We start from the raw sequence: 12247 nt of genomic DNA, 5'->3' as shown, positions 1-12247 counted from the left end.
TTCATAGCTTTATAGATTGGCAGATACATCAGTATGTTTGTCTAAATGTGCACAAAAATACTAACCCCCTAAACTTATCAAATATTCATAAAACAAACTTTGGGGATTCTTTAGAAGTCAGCAGCTGCATCACAACATGCAGTGAGTGCCAGAGTTGTTAACCATTTACAGTGGTCTTTGTAGTCCTGGTTCAATGTCCTGTGATGTGTTGTTAACATCATATTCCACCTCTGCCTGAAGACCTTTGTTTCATTTTACACAGTTAGATTTTCTAGGAAAACAGATCTATAGTATTGTAATGCCGTTCTCTTATACTGTTTATGTCTTTAATATGATGAGGTGATAATTAGTGTTTCTATCATTCTGCTTTTCTCTATTATGATGAAACCATTCCTGCTTTTTTTGGTGTGACTTGAACAGTGTTACCTGGGGTAGAAATATGAAATGTTAAGAGCATGCTTAGAATTTTATTTTTTCAATACTATGCTTTTATTTTTGTTTTATCTTTTTAAGTTTATTTTTAAATTTTTTCGGCTGCACAGGCTCTTCATTGTTGTACATGGGCTCTCTCTAGCTGTGGTCAGCGGGGTCTACTCTAGTTGCGGGGCACAGGCTTCTCACGGTGGTGGCTTCTCTTGTTGCAGAGCACAGGCCCCAGGGCTCACGGGCTCAGTAGTTGCGTCACTCGGGCTCCGGAGCCCAGACTCAGTCGTGGTGTACAGGCTTAGTTGCTCTGTAGCATGTGGGGTCTTGCCGGAGCAGGGATCAAACCCATGTCCCTGCATTGCAAGGTGGATCATTGGTCACTGTACCATCAAGGAAGCCCTGTTTTAAGTTCATGACTAAAGGCATTAAACAGTACTCAGTAGGTCTCTTTATAAATTTTGCTTTAGGTATTTTCTCACGTTAAAAATAAATGTCTAAATCAGTATTATTACAGAAAATTCATAAAGTAGGTAACCTGGTTACATTGCTTATAAAGTTTGTAATTGATAACTACATATTTTCCCCCATATTTTCTTACCCAGTTTAAGTGGGGAAATTCCTTTCCGTGCTAAGAGGGCCTAAATTTTCATCTCAGATGTGAGGTTTTTAAAGCTAAGTTAGTTTTATGATGTATGTTATCTTTTTTGCGTAGAGATAGGCAAGATACAAAATACATAATTGTTCAGCAATTGCTAAATGAGTCTCTCCTTCACAGAAAAAGTACAAATGATTTTAATATTTCACTTATATTAATGGTTGGTTACTAGATTTTTATCTTTTACAATCTGTATGTGTATTTTAAATAATGAGTTTTAAAATATTTTGTCAGTTCAGTTTTGCTTTTGAAGTTATTTGCACATTATTCTGCATGTAATTATTGTGTGGGTATATGTAAACACATGACTGATAATATGTCTTTGAAAGTGGTTTAGTTGGGTTTAAACAGAGCCAAAATCTGAATTATTGTGGGCACAGTAACCGTTTTGGTATCTTATGTCTGGTTGACGAATGCTCTTTTCCATTTTTATTGTTGCTAAATGATTTCTTAGATGATTTGCCAACACATCCAAACAAAAATCAAAATGTTTTCTTTTTAGAACTGTTTATTTTTCTCTGGTGAGAGCAAGTATGCTATGGTCTCTGAATGGTTCCTTTTAGCTTTGTATAAGTATTTTAATTCAACACATTAAAATTTCAAATATTATGTAGCTGCTTTTTTGGGAAGGGTTCAGAAGATTTGTGTTGTTGCCATGTAATGGCTGACCACTGTTGTCCTCTCTGTTAAATTGTAAGCTCCTTGAGAAAATGCTGTGGTGCATTCATTGCCCAGCGCCTAGTGCAGAGCCTGTCACAGGACAGGTACCTAACAAATATTTGTCCAGGGAACAAGCCCTTGTGCAGACTTCTAGTCTGGGGTTTCGTTCGAGTTTTTAATTTGGGGATCATCTGTTCTACTTTGCTTCATTTTGTGGAGGTCAGGGAGCCAACTGCCAGAAGTTAAATGAGCTGCCCACGCTCTGTTCTTTCATGTTTATTCCATTAGTTGAACGTTAGATGATACCAACAGATTTTCCCAAGTCAGTATATTCTTTGAAAATATTTTCCTTAGTACTTGAAGTATCAGATGAGATACTTATCTAGGCTCCACACATTAATTACAAAGAGTTTATTGATAACTGAATTGAAAAAGTCCGGTCTAATCGCCAACAGGTTCAGTCTTCATTTTTGTACTCAGTGTTTGTTCATGTTTGTTTCAGTATTTGTTTTTCTTGGTTTTTTAATATTTGTTGTTTAATGAAAGTATTTAGTAATTTTTGTTTCCTTGTGCTCTTGCAAGCTGTATTTCCTTTTGTCATAAACAGGCCAGTTGCTCTCTTCAGTTTGTAATTTCTAAATTTAAAGTCCAATTATAGGCAGTACTGGAGAAGGAAGTGGCAACCGACTCCAGTATTCTTGCCTGCAGGATACCATGGACAGAGGAACTTGGCGGGCTGCAGTCCATAGGGCTGCAGTGAGTCGGACATGACTGAAGTGACTTAGCATGCATGCATGTAGGCAGTGCAGTTTTTATCAATAGTCTAGAGTACCCGGTTTTCCTCAAACATTCTCATAAAACTCTGATGCTTGAATTAAAGTTGCAAGTCATTTTGTTCATAGGCCAAATGCTTAGCTTCAATTTCTTTACTAGTTTTCAAGCTGCATCATCACAAAACATGACAGCTGACAGCAATGGGCCTGCTGTCCTTGGGGGGAAATCTAGGTTTTTGTTTTTGTTGTTGTTTTTTTTTTTTTGAAAATCTAGGTATTTAGCAATGAAGTGGTTTCTTGGAATACCTATTGCCCTGAATAGCTGTTAATAGTGTTCTTCATTCACAGTTGAGAGTCTGCATCGGAACATGCATTCTAATATCTTGATTCCCTTTGTGGTATTTAAAGCAGAATCAGGAGTACTGGAGAGCCACTGGGACAGGATGACCACTATGGCTGAGGGATGAAAGCATGTTCATTTATTTGGGAATGTTTGATAGGAGGAGGAAAGCATCTTAAAACCAGAAAATTTATATTTGACTTAGTTTTTAAAATTTTTTTTAAATTATAGTTTTTTAAATTCCTGTTTTCTTTAAAGAGGTTATTATTTATTTATTTTTAAATTGAAGTATATTTGCTTTATAGAATTTTATTGTCTTCTGTCAAACCTCAACATGAATCAGCCATAGGTATACATATATCCCCTCCCTTTTGAACCTCCCTCCCGTCTCTCTCCCCACCCCACCCCTCTCTCTCCCCACCCCACCCCTCTAGGTTGATACAGAGCCCCTGTTTTGAGTTTCCTGAGCCATACAGCAAATTCCCATTGGTTGTCTGTTTTACATATGGTAATGTAAGTTTCCCTGTTAGTCTGTCCATACATCTCACCCTCTCCTCCCCTCTCCCCATGTCCATAAGTCTCTTCTCTATGTCTGTTTCTCCATTGCTGCCCTGTAAATAAATTCTTCAGAACCATTTCTCTAGATTCCACATATATGCATTAGAATATGATATTTATCTTTCTCTTTCTGACTTACTTCACTCTGTATAATAGGTTCTAGGTTCATCCACCTCATAAAGAGGTTATTTTGAAGGATGAATGAATATCCTACTTGGTATGGTGCCCTGAGGAAAAATTGAGACATGTTTTATGGTCTCTTTTTTTTTTAAGCTACAATTTTCTGCTCTTTGCCACCTCCCCATAATGTTATTTTTTTATGCAAGATATTTAAATTTGAACTAATTTCCCCATATTCTATCTTATTGGACTATTTACTTATGCCTAACGTAAATATGTTGCAATCTCTTTTTAATAAATATTAAATATACTACATAAAAAGTTTTAAATTCATATAGAATAAACAGATTCAGTGACAGCTTTTTTTGTAGTTCTGATCTTAATTCTCTTTATTTTACTCAAGTCTTTATTCTTGGTATTTTATAGGGAATCAGAGATCTTAATCCATGATTATTACCTCCTTTATTTAAATTAACAAATGCTAGTAAAATAAAAATGAAACTGGCCTAGCTCTTTGTCTTACATAATTTAATGTCAGTAGTAATTTTGGGATATATCAGTTTGCTTTTTTCTCCTGCATCAATGTCTTTTTCTCTCCTTTGTGTTCTTTGAAAGTATTCTGTAAAGAAAATAGAACTCTTGAATAATACTCTAGTGAGTAATTACATAACAGGCAAGAACATTTCTTTATATTTAAAATACAGTGATTAGTTATGACATCAGTTTATTTTCTGGTCATTTTTTTTCCCTTGTAAGATTAGTCAGGCAACTAAGGTGATATTTAGAACCTCATTACATTCTGAAATGTTTGTCTGTTAATGTTTACATTGGTGGTCTCAACCTCAGGGCTTCCCTGGTAGCTCAGCTGGTAAAGAATCTGCCTGCAATGCAGGAGACCCGGGTTTGATTCCTGGGTCAGGAAGATCCCCTGGAGAAGGGATAGGCTACCCACTCCAGTATTCTTAGGCTCCCTGGTGGCTCAGATGATAAAGAATGTGCCTGTAACGCAGGAGACCTGGGTTGGGAAGATCCCCTGGAGAAGAGAATGGCTATTCGCTCCAGTATTCTGGCCTAGAGAATTCCACGGACTGTACAGTCCATGGGGTCACAAAGAGTTGGATATGACGCAGTGACTTTTTCCCTTTTCTCAACCTCTATGTGGGGTAAGGGCATTTGTAATTTGAAGCAGCTACCTTAACCAAAATTCTCACACACTGTTTTTACCTGGTCTCCCTCCTCACGGGTTCATTCCTACTTTGCATTCTTAAAGAGGCTTTTTAGTTGCTGGTCTGCACTCTTCTGTATACTTGATGAGAATAGGACCCGGCACGCTTTCTCATGCATTGTTTAACAGGCCCATTTCCCATTCTTCTCACACTCTTCACATAGTACTTTTTGGCAAGCCTGTAGTATGAATGGTCAGTTCAATTCCATGGTGTGAGTTTGTTAATCTGTGAAATAAATTCATTGATAGATTTTTTAAGGCATGTTCTAGTTCTGAAGGATATAAATTATAACAACACTAACAATATTGTTATTATTACATTTTATGAAAAGAGCATAAATCTGACTGAAAAGTGAAAATGAAAGTTGCACAGTCATGTGACTCTTTGCGATCCCATGGACTGTAGCCCGCCAGGCTCCTCTGTCCATGGAATTCTCCAGGAAAGAGTACTGCAGTGGGCTGCCACTTCCTTCTCCAAAATCTAACTGAGGAAAGACAAGATCTAAAAGAATAGTATTAGAACAAAGGAATGCCTAAACAAACAGAAAGCATGAAGAAAATGGAATAGAAGGGGGCAAATAATAAGGGAGTCATATAATATTAGCTAATACTTATGGAACCATATCAGTTCAGTTCAGTCGCTCAGTCGTGTCCAACTCTTTGCGACCCCATGAATCGCAGCACGCTGTGGCATCACCAACTCCCAGAGTTCACTCAGACTCACGTCCATCGAGTCGGTGATGCCATCCAGCCATCTCATCCTCTGTCGTCCCCTTCTCCTCCTGCCCCCAATTCCTCCCAGCATGAGAGTCTTTTCCAATGAGTCAACTCTTCGCATGAGGTGGCCAAAGTACTGGAGTTTCAGCTTTAGCATCAGTCCTTCCAAAGAACACCCAGGGCTGATCTCCTTTAGAATGGACTGGTTGGATCTCCTTGCAGTCCAAGCAAGAGTCTTCTCCAACACCACAGTTCAAAAGCATCAGTTCTTCGGCACTCAGCTTTCTTCACAGTCCAACTCTCACATCCATACATGACTACTGGAAAAACCATAGCCTTGAGTACTGCTGCTAAGTCGCTTCAGTCGTGTCCAACTCTGTGTGACCCCAGAGACGGCAGCCCACCAGGCTCTGCCGGCCCTGGGATTCTCCAGGCAAGAACACTGTAGTGGGTTGCCATTTCCTTCTCCAATAGCCTTGAATAAACAGACCCATGTAATTACTCTAGTAGGAAACACATCTGAAGAATTTTTTAAAGAATCTCCTAAAATCATGCAGAATGATCAGTAACTTAAAAAATGATTGTTACAGTTTAGTTAAGACCATAGTGTTTAATGACTACTATGCAAATATTTTAGAAGCATGTATAGTTTGTTTCATCTAATTCCAGAAGCTTTCTCTAGCTTTTTTCCTGACTCAACATTGCTTCCACCCCCAGATTCATTACTCAAGGTCTGATAACCAGTCCCCTGATACCATCTGTAGAGGAGAGAATGTTGACCATATAGCATCTGTACTCTAGTGGTGCTTAGGGCAGCAAGCATCAGCCTGTGCCATATGGAGTAACCATTATTCTATTTATGTATAGGTTCCTCCTACCTTGTTCCTAAGAAATTTTAAGCAATGTACTTTACCTCTAAGTCATAAAGAAATCATTTTCACAGTGCACATTGTAACTATGAAGACAGTGACTATTTTTTGCTTGTTTGATGTGTTTGGTGCTCCATATAAAATATACTAGGGTATAGTGTCTTGGTGATATTCTTACACTGAAAGCTACTGTTTTATCCTAATTTGAATTTTATCCTAACTTGACATATAATTCATGTCAAAAATACAAGTCGAATTAATAGTATACTTATTGGTAGTCAAAATACCTCATATTACAAAATTAACTAAACAGAATCTTTGATTAAGAAAGGTTAAAATACTATTATATCTTTGTTTAGCTTATGTTGATGATATGTATAACCATCATGAACTATTTTTTCTCACAAGAAAACTGTGTTGTGTTTTTTTTTAAAGTGCATAGCATTAATTTCCATAACTATATTCTAATAAGAGCAACTTCTAAAAGTTCTAACTTTGCAGAGGGTGGAGGTATTTTCTGTTTATTCTTCGCCTTCACTCTCTAATATTGTTAGGAGCTAAATTGCTTTCTTCTCAAGCATAATGCAGTTTTTAGCATTAATGGGAAAATTTTGAATATGTAAATATACAGGTAGGTGCTAATGTGCCAGTCAGTATACATACCAGAGGAGTGTTTTTAGTAGAAGAATAATCTTTGCTTTATACCGAATAAACTGAAGTCTGAGGTTGAGAATGTCCTGACCACATAGCTAGTCAGCAGGGATTATGTAAAGACTTCTCTAGAACTCATTCCATCCTTTCCTCATCCTAATTATCGCTGTGGCCCTCCCCAGCTTCCAGCAGACAGCAGCCTAGCCCTTGTGGGGGTTGAGCCGTCAGCGTTGCTGCAGGCCATAGTTCGCACCAGCAGTCTAGCTCTGCCTGGGAGTCCTTACAGATACTTCCTAGACCTTTTCTGGGGCTTCCCAGGTGGCACTAGTGGTACAGAACCTGCCTGCCAGTGCAGGAGATGTAAGAGACATGGGTTTGATCCCTGGGTTGGGAAGATCCCCTGGAGGAGGGCAAGGCAACCCACTCCAGTATTGTTGCCTCCAGAGGAGCCTGGTGGGCTACAGTCCATAGTGTCAAAAAGAGTTGGACACGATTGAAGGGACTTAGCGTGTATGCATACAAGCCTACTCTTAGGCAAGAATATAATTTACTAGTAAGGTAATGACCTAAATCATTTACTTCCTGACTCAGGGTCTTTCTTCCTTCACTTAATGCCTCTAATAATGAGGAGATTTTAATTTAAAAGTGCATTTTCAGTTTTTCATGTTCTCGAGTTAAAAATGTCAATCAGTTTTCCATTTTCCAGAATAAATGTATGTGACTTTGAAACATAAAAAGAGGTTTATTTTTAATGTTTCTTCTTTCTAGCTGAGTTTGTTACAAAATTAAACTCCCCCCCCCTTAAACAAATAGATATATTGCAGTCAGTAGTAACTTGTGCCCTGTGAACTCTCGCAGACAGGCAGCACCAAGTGGAGAACCCATCACAACTGTTGACTCTCAGCCATTTGTATACATAGGAAGCAACTCCAAAGCCTGAAAGCTTCGCAGTCATGCTTCCCTTTAGCTTCCTGATATGTTTAGGGAAAAATGAACTACTTGCTGCTTAAGAAAAGAACAAAGTAAACCAAAAAACGTATAGGAAATATGTGAGTGCTCTTAATGGTTATTGTACAGCTTTGGTTTCTCTTTGGTGTAACAGAGGAAGTAGTGCTGGTCCAGGAATCCAGAGACGTAGCTGAGCCTTGGCTCAGCCAGTAGCTGAAAGTGTGTCCTGGGACAGGCCACTGCATCTTTCTCTGAGCCTCGGTAACTTTGTTCCTTAAACCAGAAAGTTGAACTTAGTGGCTCCCAAGGTTTTACAGTATTATGATTCTATTTATGAGTTTCTCTTTAATATGGCATAGTTCCTTCTAGTATGTGTTTTGTATATTAATGTTAATTTCCTTTGATTTTAGGTATGACGAATGGATTAAAGCAGATAAAATAGTAAGACCTGCTGATAAAAATGTGCCCAAGATAAAACATCGCAAGAAAATAAAGGTAATAAAAGCAAAATATATTTTGCCGTATATTATAGCTCTTAATTAAGGAACCTTTCCTCCAGAGTGAATTGAGAGAGAGACAGTGTGTGTGTGTGTGTGTGTGTGTGTGTGTGTGTGTGTGTGTGTGTTAGTAGAGTTGGAAATACTCTCTTGAAATAGCCAGTTTATCAAATACTAGATTTGGGTACAATTAATATTGTCAGCTTATGGAAAGGCATTTTGATAACAGTACTAAGTGATCTTTGAGGCTTTTTTAGTTCCAACATTGTATAAGTCCACTCACCCAAGATTTATTTCACTTAGCCATTTCAACTGTTCGTGCACCTCTGGTCTCCAACTGGGAGTCATGAAGTAGTGTGTAGCTGGGAACTCTGGGGTTACTGTAATAGCTGTAAACCGTTCAGAGGAAGAAAAGAAGGTGCCTGAAGGCACAGAAGAGCCTAGCTGTAGCTCTTTTGTTCCTCATCATCTTTCTGTCACTATAGACAGTGCTTTAGAATGTGTTCACAAGACCCCAAGAGGCACACACTGCATAGATAGCATGGGGAGTCTATTAATAATGCACTTGTATGGAGATTAATGTTAGTTTTATATATGATGGAATTAGTCTTGTTCATTGTAAGATTAAATCTTTTTAATGTTTTATTAGAAAGCAGACCATTAACTAGGTTTTAGAATATCTTTTATCTCTTAATGGCTTTTTACTACTTTGAATGGTATATATAATTGAAGTATTTAATAGTCCTCCTGAAATTGAATTTTCATTTTAAAAGTGAGGCGCTGTTTACTTTCTGGCTAAATGATACCTTCATGGCCCTATGTACAAAATTTTTCCCCTAAAATGATTACTCTTTTCTCACGATGAAACTGGGTTCATATTTTTAAAGTTTTGGTTTGGCAACTCAGTAGCTACAACTCAGGACACTCTTGGTCATTATTGGAAAGTGTGGAAGTCATGCTATTGCTCCTAAGCTACTAGAAGAATTTTGTGTGTATGGCAGTAAAAAGCCTGTTTCCTTGCACAGAGCAAGTTTTAGGAGTCGTATTTCTCTGGTAGAGGATAGGGTAGGGGTAGGAGAAGAAATATTAGAATATTACTTGGGGAATTTTTTCTAAATATTTATTTACATCTCAGTTTAGTTCTAGGCCCCTCCCAGGCATTTAAAATTGTTGGTCATAAGGGAAGAGGCATGTGAATTTTGGAAAAGCTCCCTAGAAATTATTTAATAATACTATACCCATCCCTTGAGCTCATCTTAGAAGACAGCCATTAAAAGCCACATTTGAACTTTGCTTGGCGTGGACTATTTCTACCTTCAGACTGCATGGTATATTATGATCTCTGGTATAAAGTGATGAAAAGTCTGGCCAGAATAGGAAAATTAGAGGAGCACTAATCATTGATAAGCTTTGGTACACATAAGCCTTCTCAGTGCATCCAGAACCTTCAGCTCGGGTGCTCTGAGTAAGTGAATCTCACGCTTAAGCATGTGTCACAGTCACCTGGAGAACTTGGTGAAACTCAGATTGCTTATTCCCATCCCCAGTGATTCTGAGTCTGGTTCGAGGAGTTTTCACTTAAATTGCCAGGAAGTGCTAAGGTCTCTGGGCCCATGGTCCATACTTAAAGAACCACTATCCTAAACTGAATTAACTTCTGTGTATCCAGAATGATACTAGCTCTGTACCATCTATGAGAGAACTGTGAAAATAGTCACTCAGCAATCTATAGAAGTTTCCAGAAAATATGTTAGCCCCTGCCCATCTATTCATAAATAGAGAATTTGGGAAATTTTCTCATTTTTTCATGAAACATTAATTTATTGATGCAGGAAGGATGTCCCACTTGCTATAAATGACTTTATAGCAAGTCATTTGTTTCTTTCCAGTTGTCAACTGAAGATAACTGAAATCTTATCATTCCCAACCCTTATTTTATATTGAGAATCTTCCAGGTTTTAAAACTACCAGATTGAAATTGTTTCTTTTTAAAAAAATGAATATTTAAGCCTATTGTGATTTCATTTTTATAGAATTTGTAACACCGATTATTAGCAGTATGGAGGTTTGCTTTTCTTAATTGCCTATCTGATTGCTAATTTATTTCCATTATTAAAATATAAATATTAGAAACTTTCTCATTCTATAATATTTGTTAGATAAGTTTGAAAACACATCTCTGACTGTTTTGTGGGACTTTATATTCTTTTTATGTTTTTTAGTAATGTATTGCATAGCTTTGAATTAAAAATGAGTTTTAGCATTGTTACTAATGAATGCTTCATGATAAATTATGACTAACATAGGATACCTTTTTTTCCTTAACTTAGAATAAATTAGACAAAGACAAAGACAAAGATGAAAAATACTCTCCTAAAAACTGTAAACTCCGGCGCTTGTCAAAACCTCCATTTCAGACAAATTCATCTCCTGAAATGGTATCCAAATTGGATCTTACTGATGCCAAGAACTCTGATACAGCTCATATTAAATCCATAGAAATCACTTCTATCCTTAATGGACTTCAAGGTAAACATAACAAGTATCCTGTTGCATGCAAGTATTTGTTTTAAATGTCTTTGTTTTAATTTTTATGAATCAAATGCTATAAAGGTAATTCAGTGACATTATCAAGTTCTCTTTTTTAATTGAACCATAACTTTGTTGACTCTGTTATTACTTGAAATCAGCCATTGATTTTATTTTTTTTACAACTGTATTAAACCTGTGTATACTCCTAAAGAGGATATTACTTACTTTTTTTAAAACTGTGGCAAGCATAAACCTAACTGTAAAAAAAGACAGTATTTCCACTTTAATGAAGGCTCATCTGAATAGAGTTTCCAGGTCATATTCAGCTTCTTTGTGAGTCTACAAAGACCTCTGTAAGGAAATTCATTGGGGCAAAGTTATTAGGGCCTTCTAGGAAACATCAGGGCTCTCAGGAATATCTGACATAAACTCAGTGGATGACCAAAAGAATTATGCTCAGTGCTATTGATAAGGTGCTCTGTATGTTCTGATTCTAGGCTGCCCAAATATACTCCTAGTTTTCAGGTGTAGGTCAAAACAAAATGTTTCTGCTGGGTAAAATGATGTCATTGCCTGATCCAGGTAATGGCACACAAGAGGTTGAGCAGAGAGCTGGAATTTTATCACCAAATGGTTGGAACAAGCTAATATACATAGAATCTAATTCATGCCAAGAGGCATTTTGTTGATGATAGAAGTCATATGAGTTCCTTTGGAAATAACACCACACGGGTCTGGACTGGTTTCCTTCTGTATCTGGTGCATAGTTCTCTTCATGGGAACTTTTTAGAGCTCTCTCTTCAAAGTAGTGCCTAAAATTCTTTTCTTTTGGGTATCTGATTTTTAAAAATATCTTCTTTGGTATACTCACTGTGGTGGAGCACATTCTCCATTCTCTAGTAGATGTTAAGGACAGGTGAGTAAGAGGGAAGATAAATTTTTAGAGACTGTCCATATTTGAAAACATTATTTATGGTCTAGCAGGGTTGGAAGTTTTTCCTTAATTATTTTATTGGCATTGTTCAGCTGTATTTTTCCTTCAGTGTTTTCTGTGAAATCCAGAGCTCTTGTCCCTGATTCTTTGTAGATGACTTGTTTTATGGCTTGTTTTTTGCCTTCCCTTTCTCTGAAATCTTGAATCTTTGTTTTTATGTGTTCATACTGCACAGAGATTATCCCTTTTGTGGATGTATTTTCATCTATTGTAATGTGTACTTGCTAAGCTGCTTCATTCTACAAACTTGTATCTTTCTGTTCTGGATCAGTTCAGTTCAGT

The 12247-nt window shown here is 37.2% G+C and overlaps 1 protein-coding gene across 12 annotated transcripts in view; it reads left to right on the top strand.

Moving 5' to 3' along the window:
* The window catches only part of ARID4B (AT-rich interaction domain 4B), a 138515-nt gene that overhangs the window by 107144 nt on the left and 19124 nt on the right, over window positions 1-12247 (top strand). For all 12 annotated transcript variants that reach the window (NM_001206133.3, XM_024986703.2, XM_010820426.4 and 9 more), the window contains 2 exons: window positions 8353-8437; window positions 10770-10968. In NM_001206133.3, coding sequence (NP_001193062.1) covers window positions 8353-8437; window positions 10770-10968 — 284 coding nt within the window. The remainder of the gene's footprint in view (window positions 1-8352; window positions 8438-10769; window positions 10969-12247) is intronic.

The sequence above is a fragment of the Bos taurus genome, chromosome 28 (assembly GCF_002263795.3).
Source record: "Bos taurus isolate L1 Dominette 01449 registration number 42190680 breed Hereford chromosome 28, ARS-UCD2.0, whole genome shotgun sequence".
Classification (NCBI taxonomy): Eukaryota; Metazoa; Chordata; class Mammalia; order Artiodactyla; family Bovidae; genus Bos; species Bos taurus.
This window is presented reverse-complemented; position numbering and strand designations above follow the sequence as displayed.